The 19230-nt window shown below is 34.0% G+C and overlaps 1 protein-coding gene across 1 annotated transcript in view; it reads right to left on the bottom strand.

Moving 5' to 3' along the window:
- Positions 1–1544: 1544 nt before the first annotated feature.
- The window catches only part of LOC128235197 (hemicentin-2-like), a 32421-nt gene continuing 14735 nt past the window's right edge, over positions 1545–19230 (bottom strand). Inside the window, exons 4-13 of the mRNA XM_052949953.1 lie at positions 15921–16220; positions 15428–15706; positions 12598–12888; positions 12061–12372; positions 10413–10723; positions 8336–8448; positions 3877–3898; positions 3508–3596; positions 1899–1920; positions 1545–1625 (exon numbers count right to left, since the gene is read on the bottom strand). Of these exons, the coding sequence (XP_052805913.1) occupies positions 10416–10723; positions 12061–12372; positions 12598–12888; positions 15428–15706; positions 15921–16220 (1490 nt within the window). The 3' untranslated portion in view covers positions 1545–1625; positions 1899–1920; positions 3508–3596; ... (1 more) ...; positions 8336–8448; positions 10413–10415. The remainder of the gene's footprint in view (positions 1626–1898; positions 1921–3507; positions 3597–3876; positions 3899–8335; positions 8449–10412; positions 10724–12060; positions 12373–12597; positions 12889–15427; positions 15707–15920; positions 16221–19230) is intronic.

Raw genomic sequence — 19230 nt, 5'->3', positions numbered from 1 at the left:
CTGAATCGTCCAACGACGTGTACACGTGTGATGTGTTGGGGCTTAAAGGCAAACACATATATAAAGTTTCGACTCTGATTGATTACATGTGCATAAATTATGGATATGATTTGATACATCTACATAGAATCAAGCTCCTATTTAACAGATCTATTTAAACATTAAAGTTAAATATAAATGACTAATCTCGCAGTTGAAACATTGTCAATTAGCTGTCCAATGGATCAGTGGACACGTGCAATTTTAAGGGTGGTTTAAACTATGACATTGTTTGATACTACAATAAAACTGAGATCGCTCGTGGACGAGCTGAAACCTCGAAGGAACCGATGTTTCGAACGTCCCGAGTTTCAATTTTCCAGTCTGTTATGAAATATCTTTCAGTGTATTTTAAATCGCTCATATGTTCAAAGGCTGTCTTTTACTAAATTGTTTGATTATTCTGGAACATGCGTTCGGAAAAAAGTGTGAACTTAGACCTCGAGGGAGCCTTACGGTTTTGTGCATGATTTGTGTATTTGGGACCGGCTATCTTGCTCGAGTCCTCGACCTATTTCGGTTTCGATACAGCTTCAGTATATTTTATATGAAAATAGAAGAAAAAATGTTCGGGACCAAGCTCCGACCTCGAGGGACCGCCGGTTCTCGAACGACCGTTTGTTCGAACGACCTCAGTTTTACTCTAGTTGTATGCATAAATATATCTATAAAACTAGCTAATCAATGGTTTGGTCAGTTTTTGTATACATAATGGCCTTTGCCAACATCTGCCAATAGCATGTTGAAGAACATGAGAAATACTTTCTCATATTTCAATTGCACTTCTGAAAGCTCTTTAAATGTAAACGAGATTCGTTAAGCTAGCAGGTTTCTAACAAGATATAACACCAATTTCTATCCTATTTTTTTCAAAACAAATATATAATTTTTATAACAATGCCTCCGATTCTACATGATTTTTGAAACAATTTTTTGATGTTAAAGAAACATTTATTACAAAAAAGTGTCCGAGCTATTTGAAAAGCATAGCATATGTCATATGACAGTATCTTAATATATTAAAGTTATAAAAATGAACTGCTTACCAATCGTTTCCAGTATCTGAAAAAAATTAAAAAAATTAGACTCATCTTACGTTTTCTATGTAATCGAACGAAAACTTTATACGTTTACGATTTATATTTAGTGTTTTAGGTTTGATAAACTTAATTGCGGTTGGAAAACATTTTTTACATATGTTTACTTTCAAAGATTTGCGAAATCATAAAATTGCCTAACTCAATTTGATCCCGTCATTCTTTTTTATTACCCCACAATAATCCAACAATTGCTCGAATAAGTTTAATTTAAAACTGGTGTCATGGCTGATCTAGATTAAAGAATTGATTTGCATATACACTAGTTTAGGTTTCCAATAGTCGGTTGTATACATAAGAAGTAATAGGTTTAAAAAGTAAAGAAAATGACGATGAAATTCGTTGTGTTTTTTTCAACACAAGATGTGCATAATGATATAACTTTTTTTTCTTTCCTTACTTAGAGCGTCGTATACCGTCTTGTCATTTGTCATTTGCATCGTTTCGTTAGCAATCATATCATGACATCCAGCGTGTTCCGTACCATGTCTGAAATACCCAGAGCTGTATATGTTTTGTTACTTAACAAAATGGCGAAAATACACAAATATTTATTCATGAGTGTACGGACTGCTCATGCGTTACTGTTATAAGAATGTCTGAACTTGATAAAAGCAAACACATAGGGGATCATATCTCTTATTAATATGATGGTTTTTCGTAAAGTTTTACAAAAGAACGCAATGACCTGAATTGAAAGACAAAATTCCAGCAAATAACTAATAAATTGTTTTACTGGCCTTTTCATTCCCAACAACTTACCCGGTTTGTCTTGAGGCTGAACCTGTAAGTAAAACACTATGCATTATTTGTTTATATACAAACACTAGTTGTATATCATATATTTTTAAATTAATATATGAACTTATTAAAAAATCACATTAGTTTTTATCCTATAAACAAAAACCAAAGACACGAGTTTTACAAATATTAAAATTCATTTACGATATTCTTCATACCAGAAATACTTTCCGTTAAATATTGCGCGATTAAGTATTTTGTTGTAAACCAAAATAAATAATAGAAAAACAATAGGGTCACGATATTCCGACCAAATTTCATCATTTGTTTAAAAGTCTGCCATCAAGAATGTTACTACGCTATGTATTGATTACGCTGACTCACGACGTAATACAGTAAACATATCGACCACAAAAGCTTACCGTGACGTGTTCATCTATAAGCATTACTTTTCAAAGTGCAACTCTTGAAGATTGTATTTCAAAGAATTCAAATAAAACAAAACACTTGAAATGTCATATTATTTACAAAACAAACACGTTTATGTACGCTATTTATCAAGTCCATTGCAGGTACATAAGAACCTAAATGTCTATAGTTCACCTTTGCTTACATGTAAGTAACTTCGGAAAAAATCCGTTTGTATAGTAACTCCCCTTAAAATACGAGTAGCGAATAGCATTTACTGTTTTACATCTCGTCTTCAATAAAATATTATAGTTCCTGTTTTGATTTCGGTGTATTTTGAAGGGCCATGGTCTCAATGCCATATTTTGGATAATACATGTGCATACTGTGCAACACAATTCAGAATAGATGAACCAAAATCAACCTACGCCTTAAAATGAACTTTTTCAATTTCGTGATTGTATTAATGCGTGCTTTAATGGTACAGTATATTTCCTTCAAAGAACAAAGAAGACTACCAAGTACTAAGTATACTTTGACAAGTATCGCAATAATCCCAGCTATTAAACCAACAACACTTGTTGTGCATTTTGTGGCTTATATGTGACACTCTTATTCAAAATCAATACGAGTACATTTATAACAAACATCAATTTTGACTGATAACCTTTAACGAGTTACTAAATAATGCATTGATGGAAGATATCAATTACCTATTACAAGATTGTAACAGTGTATTTAATAGCAGAAAGCGCATAAATATTAAATGATTGGTAAATGCCAAAATATTTAGTAACTGTGTTATTATATAGTCTCTCAAGGTAGAACTACTGTGTTTCATGCTTACTTCCTTAATTTAAACTCAATATCCTTCATAAGAACCATTGTTTTCTACATTTATTCATCCTTTTTGGACTTTTAAAACAATGTTATTAAATGTGGAAAATCTTATTTAGGAGTAAGAGTGTATCTTTTAAAGACGATTTTGGTAGCATACATCAACATAATTATACTGATGAAATGCATTTAAAATAGGCCTTGCTAGATTGTATTTATTAAACAGTTAATCTCATTGAATAGTATCTATTTAATTAACATACACGCAGTAATGCTCATAGATCAATGTCATTTATATTACCATACGTAATGCAATTGTTTTTCGCTTACTCATTCGTTTGTTTTTAAATGTGCATACAGATATAACAATAATTTATTTCCTTACTTAGTGCGTCGTATACAGTCTTGTCATTTGTCATTTGGATCGTTTCGTAAGTAATCACATCGTGACATTCAGCGTTTCCTGTGCCATGCCTGAAATACTCAAAGCTGTATATGATGTTTTACATATCAAGATGGTAAAAAAAACTGTTTTAATTGAAAAGAAATAGTGTGTCAGGACTGCTTACTTGCGTTAAGTTATAAGAATGTCTAAACATGATAAAATTAAACACGTGGAGAATCATATCACTCATAAATATAATGGAATTTCGTACAATTTAAAAAAAACAAACGCAATGACCTGAATGGAAATGAATGATGCCAGCCTTTTACTAATTTATCGTTTTCATGCCCTTTTTTCCCCACAACTTACCCGATTTGCCTTGAAGCTGAACCTGTAAATAAAACATTAGACATTATTTTGCAATGTATTTATATAAGCACTTATTGTATAACATAAACATTTAAACTACATGAACGTATTTTAAAAAGTTGCACTAGGCTTAAACATATTAACATACACCAAAGCCACGAGATTTTGCAAAAATTCTCATTTACGAATTACTTTATACAACAAAGACTATTCGTTAAATATTGCACGAATTAGTCCTTTGCGGTAAACAAAAAATGATATAAAAACAGTATGTTCACGATATTCTGACCCACTTTCTTTATTGATTTAATAGGGTGCCATCAAGAGTGTTATAACACCATTTGTTGACATCGCAACCTTACGACGAAATACAGAAATTTTACCGACCAAAAAAGCTTACCGTGAAGATTTCATTGGAGCTTTAAGCATTACTTTTCAAAGTGGAACTCTCGAAAATCGTATCAACAAGTTTTCAAATAACAACACCACTCGGAATGTCATTTATTTGAAGACAAACGTGTTCATGTAATTAACTTGTGTAGTCTATTGAAAAAACAAGTCCTCAATGGCTATATTTCACCTTTGTTTTTCTGTAGGTAATTTCGGCAAAAAGGTTTGTATAGTAACGTCCCTTAAAATGCGAATAACGCATTGACTTTTTTTCATCTACTGGTGGTATTCGCGTCCTCAATAAAGTATAATAGTTCTAGTGTTGATGTATTTTGCAGGGCCTTGGTTTAAATGATTTAGTTAAGTTTCAATGATTTATTTTAGATAACACATGTGCATACTGTTCACCACTTGGAATACAGAATAGGTGAACAAAAAGCAACCAACGCCTAAAAATGAACATTGTTAGTTTCGTGATTGTATTTATGCGTGTTTAATGGGTGGTTTAAATGATACAGAATATTTTCTTCAAAGAACAAAGATATCTACGACCTTTTTTCGTCATCACCAAATCAGCCGTTTCGGTAAAATAGTGACCCATTAGTTATAATATTTCAAAGCAAAGTAACAAAGAATATCTGTTCTGTGGGTAAACTAACACAATAAATATATCATGATTCGTAATGCTTTGGGAGATATATATATATTTAATATTTCGTTATTAATGATCGTAGTTTTATGTATATAATAATCACAGGTCATATACGTCATTACGACAAACAATATTGTTATACAAATGGGTTGGGCAACTAGTTGAAACAACATCAGTAAGTGGCCCTCCCGGCAAACTGCATTGTTTATCATACGAAACAAAAATCACTTTTGGACGGAGAGAGATTGAGAGGCTTCCCTTCTTACCAAGCTTCACTGTGTTTGTATGAAAGAGTGTGTCCTAAAAGGTGTATTTAGTAGAAGTGGGCGGGATGTCCCCAACTACCAAGACACACTACGTCTGTATGAGAGGTTTAACTTTAAAACGTAAGGGGGCAATCATCTCTTTCCAAGCAAAACATTGCTGGTGAGAGCTATAACTAGTAACATGAACAGGAAAGCATGTTCCCCCTCCAACAACACCAAGGCTCGGTTAGCTACATCGTTTTTCTTCAAAGCTCATTTAAAAAAACGCGCAGAGTAAAAGTATTCAGCCCAAACCCAAGCATTATCAATATAACGATATTCGGATAAATTTCAATACTGCGTTTCATTTCATTGTTAGATGAATGTTGACGTTCATTAAATTCAATTAAATTTAGGTTGTTTATGCTTATTTTCCAAGTTTTATAGTAGTTTTATTTATTTTCTTAATAACCTTTTTTTTGGAAAGGGTGTTATTAACGCCGCTACCCGTGGGCCGCCCCTCACGCAAAATTAAACTTTTTTAAGCTGGTGACGTGCCTGTCAATTTCCGGTTCTCTGATATTCTTTTTTATAGTTTATTATTCGATTGGGGTTTTTTTTGTGTTCAAAGATTTTATGAACAGTTATCAATGAAGTTTTATTAGTGCACAAATGTTCAAAAAAATAATGAAAACACTTATTTTAAGCGGGGCATGAATACATAACCAACTAACTACGCCGACAATTCATGAATGGAAATTTGAAAGGTCGAATGTGTTAGCAAAACAAATTGCGAATAATCATTGGATATAAAACATATTTCTTAGTTTTAGAGTGTGTTTCATGATTATATAATCAAATTACTGTCAGATACCAGTTTGATTTGTTTGAAGACAGGTCGTTTTCCAGGTAAAAATGAGGACCACGCTAGATTGCTGACAAAATTTGAGGCGTTGGTGGGGTAAACAAAATATCAGTTAATATGTTAATTGTTGAGTGAATTTCTGGGAAGTTCGTATAACGTATTTAACATGAAAATTTATAGTATGCTTCACAGCTTTATGAAAAAAAAACTCATCGTTCAAGGAACGCAAATGATTTTCTGTTATTTCAAAGTTGGCAAATAAGCAAAACTCTTTTAGCCAGAGCTTATTAAGGCTTTTTTAGTTTTTTGAATAAAGGTTTTCAACCAAAGCTGGAAAAGGGGCATGGCCGGTGCATGACTCGCTGTACGTAAATGATATTTCGGTAAATCATACTATAATTCCTAGAAAAATGAACTAAAATGCTTAAATACAAAAAATGAAAAGCCTCTTACAACAGATAAGCAACAGGTCAACAACAGAAAGTGGCGAACTTCCTATGCGAGTAGCAGGTGTGCAGTATGAAATATATGTGCTAGTTTTGAACATTATTTCAGATCATTGTTTTCTATTATTTTTTACATACATATAATGCTGAAACAAAGATGCGTTGGTTTTGCATCCATATGCAATACCATTAGTTTGGGCTGGGATAATAAAAATTAATAAGAGTATATAAATTATTAATTCATTGTTGTGTGATGAAATTGTCGAGTATCTGATGACATAGTGATAGTTTACCATTGTTTAAAAAGAATATACATACTATAAGTGATAGGTATAATGTTCAAGATTATCAAAACAGTGCCATCTTCGATGAAGAATGTTTTAGTTTTACAAAAATAAGAACCCTTCTTTTTTGTTAGCATGTTACATGCAAACACATAAACTCAGATCACTTTTGTAAAGAGCTAAGAAAATCAGTTGAATAAAGAACTTTTCTACAAGAGTTATAAAATATTTTATTAAGATTATATACATAAAGACTATAATTTCATCTTGTTATTAAAAGTTTAAAATGACAGTCAAATACAGATTCGTGGTTTATTTAGCCCTGCACGTGCTGTAATAGTTAGGATTTAATAATGATGAACGATCTTCAGTTTGTTTACCCTTTTATCATCATGCAGCCAAATACTGACCTATAGTTTCGAAAAAAAATCTTTATTAAAACTTGAATTGGATGTTGTTTTTTCACTAAATTTGTTTATAAGATTGACCCTGCGTTTTCGGTTCCTCGCGGGGTGTTTGTAGAAAAAGAATTTGGGTGGGTTTTACTCGCCAGTAGTTTTTTTTATTCCACTTTTGAAAAGCATGACACACTCCTGTGGGATTTAAAATATCATATTACCACCCAACATTAAGTTATATCAAGTAGTGCAATACGAGTCGACACGTGAAGTTAATTCCCTGTTTGGTTTTCTCAAGCGGGATAAGATAACCAAATTGTATCGATAAACAAACCGTAAAAACCCCATAATTCTGGGATTAAAAACCCTTATCCTTTGCAGAATGTTCCTTTACAGTGGAATTTTCTTAAATTTGCATCCAAATGAAAAAAAGGATCGGCACGCTGCGCTCGTTTTTAAGCATGTAAAATTTAAACAGGATATAAAAAAACAAGAAAAAAATAACAGGACGGACGCATATGTTTTCCTAATATCATACTGATCAAATTGACTTTTCAATGTTACCTTGGAGCAATACTTTTACATGTAACTTGCTCTTTTGCAAAATGAAAAATGGTCTCTCTCCAGGTTATCTTTCAAGTTTGGTTCCTCAGACAGTAGGTCAAGACTCGACTAGCCTTCGTACACACAAATCTCTATTATATTTTGAATTCATTCGTTCCTTTAACAATCTAAGCATGGAATTGTCTCCAAGTTGAAGCACAATTCATTGACACTGTTTCTGGTTATAAAGCAGATTATGAAAAAACCGTTAATAGGCCATTCACACTCTCTTACGGAACGAATTATGTTTCTTGACCTATCACCTTTAACTTTTCAACAATGAAAAAACAATAAAGAAGACAAACTTTATAATAAACCATTAAACCTTATAAGCCTTAAAACAAGCACCTGATGCAAAACATGGCCACCGGGAGTTTGCTGAAATCTCATTTTGATTCCATACTGCAGGTTACATTTGCGTTGCTTCTTATTATTGCATCATAAAGCTTGCAACAAGTTATTGTTGGCGAAAACATAGGCATATATATATAAATAATAAATTAGCATCGTTTGCGACGCCTTAATGAAAACTAATGTGAAAAGGTTAAGCGTAAACAAATTTATTTAATCACTTACCGAGTTTTCTCAATTTCATTACGCCCAAAATTACGCCTCCAACAATCAACACTGCGAAAATGACACCTCCGATTGATCCTCCAATTATAGCAGCTGATGGACCCACTGGTTCACTCATTCATGAAAGTAAAACAAAAACGTGTATATACTCGCTACAATAGACAAAACAAAGACATATTTAATCAACAAAACAAAAGAAACTACAGGAACTAGCTCAGCAGTCAAAACGTCACAAACAGCTTCTTTGATGTCGCAAAGAAAAGAGTAAAACAACAAGATACTCATCGCTACAAGACAACAAACAAAGGAGATATAATTGTTAAGAATGCGTTATTAACAAATGTCGGAGTTATCATGCAATGTTTTTGATAGCGAGTTAATTGAATCGCTAAGTGAAAGATCTTTCAGAGATGTAATGAACTCTGTGCAAAAGAAAATATTAAATGAATTACAGAAAACGCTTGCAACATTACGACGTTTATTACTTGAAAGTCTTGCATTTTTTAAAAGTTCATCTTTTTGGCGAAAACGACATCTGTATGTTCAAAAGGAAATGTATGATATTCCAACATTTATATTCTAAATTTATATATGTATTCCAAATGATAAGATGTGTTGTTTAATGCAATATCCTATAATATATGTATATATCCTCTGATTCGCATGCATATTATTAATCGTATATTTATATTCAATCTTTGGCGCACACATATATACGTAGTAGTGGTAGAAGCAGCAGCAACATCATCAAGACTTTCAGTAGTAGTCTAACGAATATGTAGTCCACAACTCTTGAGGTAAAATATTGTACTGTAGACCCGAGGATCGAAAAATCGATGGCCAAATAGTAGGAGTGGTAGTAGAAGTAGCAGCAGCAGCAGTAGTAGCAGTAGTAGTAGTAGTAGTAGTAGTAGTAGTAGTAGTAGTAGTAGTAGTAGTAGTAGTAGTAGTAGTAGTAGTAGTAGTAGTAGTAGTAGTAGTAGTAGTAGTAGTAGTAGTGGTAGTAGTAGAAGTGGCAGTGGTAGAAGTAGTAGTAGTAGTAGTAGTAGTAGTAGTAGTAGTAGTAGTAGTAGTAGTAGTAGTAGTAGTAGTAGTAGTAGTAGTAGTAGTAGTAGTAGTAGTAGTAATAGTAGTAGAAGTAGTAGTAGTAGTAGTAGTAGTAGTAGAAGTAGTAGTAGTAGTAGTAGTAGTAGTAGTAGTAGTAGTAGTAGTAGTAGTAGTAGTAGTAGTAGTAGTAGTAGTAGCAGAAGCAGCAACAGCAGCAGCAGCAGCAACAGCAGTAGCAGCAGTAGTAGTAGCAGTAGTAGTAGTAGTAGTAGTAGTAGTAGTAGTAGTAGTAGTAGTAGTAGTAGTAGCAGTAGTATTAGTAGTAGTAGTAGTAATAATTTCTTTTCTTAGTCAAGGTCCAAGTAACATGAATTTGCTATTTTGTAGGTGCTATATTATGGGAGCTACATACAAAAAAATGTATTTGGAACGCCACGTGAAGCGATTCGACACGACACGACGTTACGCGGCAGATCTTTAAGTAAAGTTAAGAACGCATCTCCTTGGTAAAGGGTATGTCATATCTAACTGATTTGGCTCCCTGGAGCTAAAACGGAGCACAGATTTAGCAATCTTCGTGTATCGGTACTATAACGGCAGCCAAACGGTATCGCATTCATCGTTAGGACATCGTCAGAACATTGGCAAAAAAGTAGCATCGACCGGAGACAGTATAATTTTGTGAACATGCTTAAAACTTTCTGCTTAGGTGCTGCCGGAGCCAGCATCATGACCACAGCGGCAGTACAATAGCAATACTCCGATTTGGCTTCGTTAATGTCGGTAGAGAACCATAATGGATTGGCAGTTTAGCGCTAGTCGAAATGAATACCGTACTGGTACCAATGTGTCATGCCGATCCACTTTCAATTTCTTACCGTTTTGACCGATGTAATACCGTACTACTACCGTTAATCAGTAGAACAGCTAGCGGTGGCACATCGGTAAAATAGCGTGGGCACCTCGTTCAAAATCATCCGTACACGTAGTGGTGAATTTCTTATATGGAATAAAGATCTTAATTACTTACTAACTAGATGCACCGATGTTGTAAATGTTGCGTTGACTCTCGTAGATTTCCCTTCGGCATTGGAAGCAAAAGTTCCACATAGTACTGCTTTCCAGGTTGCAATTTGTTTATTGTATAGTTTATGCTTTCTTCGAATTCTTTATGAGAAATATTAACTTGGGTAATGGTTGCGTATTCAATCAACGTTCCATACGATAAATGAAAGGTTTGACTTAAACCGTTGTTCAATCCAGGTATCCATGCTATTATTGCTTGTGTTTCTCCGATAGACTCCTCAACTACATGGAATTCCGTCGGTGGATCTGGTGGTGCTGAAACATACGTTAAACGCTGTGTTTTCTCAATATTTATTAATAATGATGACGCGGAACTATAATATTGAGAACGTGTATTAAGCGTATGTAATTGCTTACGCATTTTAATGTAGAACTGTTGCGATCTGGGCTTATTCTACACCATTGTTAAGGGAACGCTTATTATTGCATAATTGCCTAACCGATATAATGTGCATTGCATTATTATGTAATATTTCCGTACCTTTATATGAAAAAAACACAATTTACACTGTTTCTTCTTTTATTGTGTATATTTTAAACCTTTTCTAAATCAAATAAGATTAATTTTCACAATACATAAACTTAAACTTTATCTATTTTAAATATTGATAAATATCAAAGTCTATTAATCAGTGCCCGTTTCATTTACGATTGTTTTCAAAGATATTTTCCTATTCATTAAGTATTTCGCACGAAACGTGAACCAATTCTTTTTTTTAGACCTACAAAATATCTTCAACAGAATTGAGGTAAACGAACCAAATCCGTCATCCTCGGTACCCATTTTATTTATAAAGTGTAACTCCGTTGCATACCCTTGTCAACTTTACTGAAGACTCCTCGTACTCATGAATAATTGATGAGGTGAAATCCGGACATTAGACTGGACACATTAGATAATAGGGAAATACCCTAGTTACGTTTAAATATGAAAATTATGACCTTCCCACGGTTTATTCTGTAAAGTTATCTGAATACAAAATGTAATATAAAATGTATTCCGGGAATGGAACTTCGAAGTCTCCAATAAAAGCGCGACCGACTTAACAATTCAATTTTGATATGTGATATGCATGCTATTTATTGTATTCTGACAAATTAAACTGGTACTTCACAATAGCATGTATCATATGGTAATCTTCTGTAATTTTAATGAACTCTAAGTAAAGAAACGTGTAATATCCGGTTTCTTTGGTATCTACATTCGGCCATTTGGGTTTTATGTTGAACCGTGACTATTTTCTAAAACGGTTCGTCAATATATGTTAATTTATAGGCATTTAACCTTGATGCTTTTAAATATCTCAGTCTTTACTGATTATCTGTTAATGTCATCAAACAAATTTGTATAGTATATTAATTGATCTATCATAGACGAAATTAATACTTAACAGGACACAAAGTGTTTCACTCTATATTTCACAATGGCAAGTGCCATTGAGTATACTAGGTGCAAAACTGGACGCGACGTTTTTTCGTAGGTAAAACTATCCGGTTTTTTTCGCTTTGACTGTAAAGAATTATGTGATTTAGAATATCAGTAAGTATTATACCATACAATCTATATTGCAGCATCTCAATTTGTAACTTACCAGCTTGTTGGAGATAAATTTCTTCGACGAGCTCCTTGCCAATTCCATTGCTAACCGAAATACTGTACACGCCGTAATCACCAGTCTCGATATCCAAAATGGTCAAATTACTAGACAACTCTGATGTTTTTATTTCATATTTCCCGGGGAAATTTGATAAATGTGGACATGTTGTCTTGCATCTTTTCCAGACAAACTGTGACGGATGGGGGACCGGATACGCAAAGACAGTGTACGTCAGAGTTACTTGTTCGTGATGTCGGGCTACAAAGGTCAACTGTATATCTTCGCCAGGTGGACGCCTTGGTTTACCTGGGAATAAATGTCTTGATTACAAATTTTCTGTTTCTTCTTCAATGTACATAATATGTTTCAAAAAGATTTATATAAATTATGTTTTGTGTTACATTGCTACAATTAAGTGCACTTTTAAAAAACATTTTATCCGATGATCATTTATGATTCAATAGCATTAATTGCCTTCCTTCTTTTGTCAAGTAAGCAGCTACTTTTTGTATAAAATCGTTTTCAACTTACATGTTACAAGCAACTTCAAGTTCTTCATCGAAGGAGTGTCGGTATTAAACTCATTGCTGCCGTCACAAGTGTAAAGCCCGGCATCCAAGCATGTAAGGTTTGCAATGGTGTATTTCAGCTTTGTTGAATTATCGATGGATCTCCTTATTTCACCTTCCTTTCGAATAGTGATGGATGCTAAAGGATTGCTATCCACAGTGCAGGTAAACGTTACATTGCTGTGCTCTGTTTTTGTTACGTTGAAAGCTCCGATGTGCTCAGTAACGTGAAAGTCACTTACGACAGATTCATCTGGAAAATATATTTCAGTATTGCTGGTAATAATAGATATTGATAACTAAATTGTACATTTTGAGTACTGTAACAATACATTTGAAGCTAACCCCACGTTTAAACGCGGGACCTGTCCTCAATATGTGAAACTTTGTATGACGAAAGTGGGTATAATTCGGTACGCATACATTCAGTCCACTAAGCTACTAAATGGGAGACAGGTTCAAACATCCATTATTGTGAACGTACATATTAAATATTATCTGCTATTGTTCTGCCTTGAGATAATATTACAACTCATGAATAGTATATTCATCCTTCCAACTTTGTTGGTATTGAATAAAAAATATCGTTCTACATTGTGCATATACATGAGTATTGTCTTATAACGTTGTGTATTTCGCGTTTATTGTTTGTTTAAACTTGGCAAGTGTGCATTTCAACGTGATAAAGGTAAATTTACCTGGCCCAGTGTTTAATGAACAAACTGTTTTGCACCAAAGCTACCCATAATAATATATCGAACTTGATAACAAAAAAGGAAAAAGATGAAAATAATAATAATTTTCCATTGACCAAGTACCAATAAAAGATGATTCTACAGGGCCAACAAATTAATATGATCTAAGTTACACAGAAACCTTTAAGACATTGGTAATGATAATTCAAAAACAAATGTATAGCTAGAAATGATGTATGCTATCCGACGAGGTACAGGCTCGGAAAACACATCGCAAACTGGAAAATATAACTTTTCATGTGTTGGGTTTTAAACTACCAATTATACATATGGCAACAAAGATAGTTGTTGTCAGAAGGACGGTAAACAGCACTTCATTTCAATATTGCGATGATTTATGGAAAGTCATTTTGAAATAATACACTCATTTGCGGAATATAAGAGCAGACGCAAACAATAAGGTAGGGAAGTATAACCTAGCCAGAAATCCGCCGCGGATTGCCATATCACCCGCCTAAATAATTGCTGAAGAATGTAAAGTGTTTACTACAAAAACAGGGGAAGTTATAATCACATGTTGCAAAAAAACAAAAGGTAAAAAAGGAACAAAGAGCAAGTCCTTTTAAAATACTAAAAGCAGGGTGATGTATTTTGTACACTACACTCTACTTTTTTACGATTTACACTCAAAAGTCGCTATGTCGAAGTTATTGGAACCTCGGAAATACTCGAGATAACGAAATATCGATATGATCGAAATACACAATCATGAGTTTCTTAATCCAACAATAAGACCAATAAGATAAAGTTCGAATTAATCAGGACATCGAGATAAGAGTGATCGACACATCGAGGTTGGACTGTTTATGTTTATTAAGTTTGAATTCAATGTATTCAAGAGCTTTTGAATTATAAGAAAGAAATTATTTCAATTAAAGCGAATTTATAAAACGAACGAAATGCAATAAATGAGACTTAAACAGGGTGATGGTTCATGTGCATAGCACTCCTTCTCAACGAGATGTATCTCTATATGAAGTTTTAAATGACTATCTCAAGGACTTTTTTTTGGATGATTGCTCCGGACAAATAGAAACGCAATTATTCACATATTCAAAAGAATTCAGTAACTCTAACTATACAAAAAATGCGCATATGCACATGTCATCATTAAGTTTATCTGTGTGTCAAGCCACCCCGAATGTTGATGGAGTTATTCTCCGGATCAGACGTAAGTGTCAAACATATAGCTTTAGGGGAAATGCAGGCAGAGAGTAAGGTTGATATGGTTAGAGTACTTGCATAATAACATGTCTCTCATTTCTAACAATCTAACCATCCAAGTTTCATTTAAATCCCTTCAGTCATTGTTTGAGTTAGTGTCAAAAACGATCAAAGTGAAAGGGGGATAATTCAGCAATGACTGTATCTAATATTATGGTTCTTCAGCACTTCCGATAAAGTTAATCTCCGGATAAAAATGTGCGGGATTAACGTACAGACTGAAAAATTAAAGGACGGACGGACCAATCGGCGACTTTACGCTCGCTCTTCGGTAAGCATAAACATGGTCTTAATTGAAGTATTAGTGTATTGAACCTTTTACTTAGTCACTATGTAACTACGTTTCATATGTATGGGTAAACTAATAAACCTTGGACATTTCTTTTTTCGTAAGTTTTAGCCAGAAATCTACCCTATGATCGGACATGACAAACAATTTTACAAGTTGGTTATATATAAAGACACACATCATCAAAACTGGGTGGACGAATTGGCATTTATTTGTAAATAAGATCTGGCGAACAACTGCCCTAATAACCCACTTTATGACAAGATATAACCCACATTCAAACATCACATGCTTATGACAATTGATAAGATATTTTTGACAATAAATTATGTACACCGTCTTCAAAACTTTTGTCCCGACAATTGACGCAGAGTTATAAAGACTCAATATTAGACAATGTTGAAATACTATAATGCTAAAATGTAAGCAAGCACATGTTGGCGAACAAAGACGACCAAACAAAATAGCTATCTACGATCACTTTTTTATGCGTGAGTGCAAGGTATAGTTAAACGTTTACATACACTGCACATTGAGGTGCAAGGTTCCGCTGTGATTTCCAGTCATGGCGGGAGATCCAGTAGGCGTCATCTTGTTCGTAGCGGTACACGTATACATGCCGTCGTCAGATTTCTGCACAGAGGTGATACTGACAATCCGGTTGTTCCATTGTCTGTTATCAATTGATCTAGACCAGACAAACGATGTCTGAGAAGGATTCCCAGAAACAAACGGACATTTGAAGTTTAAATCCCTGCCCTTAAATATGGCATGGGTCCCTGGAAGTGCAACTTTAGGACTATCTACAGAAATAGAAATAAAGTTAATCAGTTATTTTAAGCTTTCTGCAAACGGCACAATTATAGGCGTTAAATGTGCGTTTCTGCACTTTTGTATTCACCAGCATTTAACACATATTTTCTTCATTGTTCCATTCCAGATTGCTTTTGTTATAAAAGTTAGTACCATGTTGAAAATATATACGTACACTACTTATATATCAGTAAAACAACCTACACTGAACATCTACTGAGAACATTGTGTTGCCAGTTCCTGTTTCCGTGTTTCCTCCAGTGGGATCCATTGTGTTTGCAACTGTCAGAGTGTACTGGCCTTGGTCGGCGGTGTGCTGGACATTGGTCAGGGATACACTGGCTCCGGAAACTTGTCCACGGCCCGGAGTTGACCAAGTGTACGTCATCAGGGGCGGGTTGGCGGAACTGATGCAGTTGATGGTGCGATCTGTGCCCTCCACGAGTATTACAGTGGTCGATATTGAAGTTCCCTTTATACTGCATGATGGCGCACGCGGGGAATCTACAGATATAATAACAATAGGTGTACAATGTAATGCATAATTGTAACCTGGGGTGGGATATCTAATTAGTACAGCTCGCCCTCGACTTATGTAGCATGCGTTGAGATAATTGTTCCGCTGTTCGTTCATGTTGGTGTTGTTAGATAGAAATCAGTGAAACGCTCAAATTCATTATCGTTGTATAAGGCGTGTTAGCAGTGATGATACAAAACGGATTCTTTCCGTCCACATTCTTCATTTGCGGGGTTTTCCGGCACCGATACGGAATCTATCCGTCGTGTGTACATTAAATAATGCCAAAGTATTAATCGGTTAAACAAACAGCAATAGTTATGTTTGTGATTTGATACCTAAAGAATAATTTCATTAACTATCGACAAACAAACATTAAAATGAAAGTCCCATATCATTTTTATTCATGTAAACGAATGAAAATAAATTAGCGATCATAATTGTGACAGCAAATACCATGCAAAGGAAACCTTAATATTTATTTACTATCAGCTATTTACATCCAGATAACTACGTGTGTTTTTTTCAAGGATGGTTTTGAAGTTTGTATTATTCAATGTCCTGCCTTTCCATAGAATATTGGGAATAAAAGTGGAAATAAAGTCCTCGCTGGTCGGTTCAGTGAATCACAGGATTATATTTGTTATGAACAGATGTATAAAAATTTAGGCACCGGATATATTTTGTCACTCACACCAGATACTATCCAAGATTTGATATGCTGGTTTTTGGTGTGTGTTTTTAGACGGAAAAGAACATCAAATCAACACATATAATACCTCGAGTTTTTTTCTAATGACGCAAATCGCGAAGATATCAATTATATTATTATTACTTATCCAATGTATGTTCGTCTTCGAAGTCCTGGAAAAAATAACAAAATTAGCTTTTAACTACTTATCTGATCAAATGCATGATGCTCAAACAATTTTAGTGTCGGTGATAACATTTAAGGGAAGGTCTGAAAACCGAAAACTAACATTTTTAATCATGCCTTTTGCAAAATATTGAATTTTTATATGTTAAAACAGCGGCGGCGATAATGACTCATGGTACGAGGATCATAATCGCTAAAGGCACTCCCAGGCATTTTAATTCCATTAAGAACAAAATATACTTAATATTTGTTACTGTCTAGATACGGGATAAGATCGTCTTGTTTGAATAAATATGAAGCAAAAACCTAATTCCCTAATTCACATTTGAACGTTATAAAGTCATGTGAATTATTTGCATATACAATTTAAAGTGAAATATGATAACTTAATGCTTCTTTGCTGTTGCCTGCCACGACTATACGTATATATTTCCTAAAAAAATTCATATTTTGTTTGGTTTCGATTGGCGGTTGTTGCAACAAGGCCGTTGTTTTCGGAGCATAGTTGCTAAATAACTTAAGTCCTGAAAAGAAACAAATTGTTGACTACTTTTAATTACCATCCATTAAGTCATTAATTGGTTTTATTATGTGAATTGTTAAAAGTGCGCGCATGCGCATTTGCACTGGCAAATATATAACATTCACGAGGCATTGATAATTTCTAAATTGCAATACTCACTGGGCCGTAATCTGTATTATAAAACAAAAATACTTCATCCCTGGGTACAATTTAAGGCATTTACTGATAACTTTCATTTTGCATAATTTTAATTCATCATCCTTTTTATGACTGTTTTTTATATCAGGAAAAAGCAGATTATATACTTACAGTCACCATGTATGTGATTATAGAAGTCATAACATAATTGCGACAAAAACGAGCAGTGAGTTTAACTTATACCATAAATACACATCTTAGTATCCGACTAAGACCAGAAATGTTTCTGTGTTTAAGGAAACTTAGCATCCCCACTCCAGAATAGGAGTGTATTCTAGTATATGATAAATTAACGTTTTGCAAACCTTATATTTTTAGATAAATTCTGTGAAAAAAATACAAACTTTGCTACGACCCTTCTTTTTTTTTGATACCGTTACCATAAACACAGATGTTTCTTTTTTGGCCTACTTTAGGCACAACTCTTTATTCAGTCCAGCATACTAGAGTATACCCTAACTAAATGCACACAAAATCCTCTAGCATCAACTAGTTATAGACTCCAAATAATACCATGTAAAGGGTCAATACAAGTAGATTCCGGTGACCACAATGGCTAGATTCCGTTGCCGTGTTAAAACGAAAGTAAGTCCTTAAAACACGATTAAACAATGACTCAAGATAAACTACAAACATGATTCTTAGTATAAAAGTGCTATGCGTTGATATAAGATGTTAGAATAAGTAATATTTCAAAAATAGAGACAAAAACACCGTTTCTGCTCGTCGCCTACGTTTTTCATGTGAAATTTATTTTTTGTTAATTTGACACGATCGTAAAACGACATTCCTTCATCACCAATAAATTTATAAATAACATAAAGATATTTTCCTAGACCCAAAAATATAACAGTAAAAAGCGAAATTTGCTGAGATGTACCCCAAATTGTTGCGATATTTACGGATAGAATCCGCATCGGTGCCGGATAGAACCAGTAAATGAAAAATGTGGACGGAAAGAATCCGCTATGCATCATCACCGTAATAAGTAATGATAGCTGAGAATCCAATTATATTGTAAATAATAAGTATAAGCAATCTACCCTTTTTTGGTGTTCTTTTTATGCATAAAACATAGATAATCTGAGAGACGATAACAAAAAAAAACATTAATTGTAATTGTGTCACGTGAAATCGTTCTAAATCCATTTTTGATTTATTTGGCATAAATAAAAAATGGGTAATTGGTGTTGTTTTCAGGGTTTTTTTTACACTAGAATTTCCAGTTTCCTTCGTATGAAGTTTTCTGACAGTTCTGCTGTTATGGTAAAGACTCAGAGCGTGTTTTGCCGTATGTCGAGCGTAACTGAAGTGTTTATTATATTTTCCAGGGCCAGTCGTCTAAACAAAACAGGTTGTGGTCGAAAATAAGAAATATTTTCTGTATTTGTGAATTCAA

Source organism: Mya arenaria, chromosome 5 (assembly GCF_026914265.1).
Source record: "Mya arenaria isolate MELC-2E11 chromosome 5, ASM2691426v1".
Taxonomy (NCBI): domain Eukaryota; kingdom Metazoa; phylum Mollusca; class Bivalvia; order Myida; family Myidae; genus Mya; species Mya arenaria.
The sequence above is the reverse complement of the archived record's forward strand: the minus strand, read 5'-3'. Positions and strand labels throughout refer to the sequence as shown.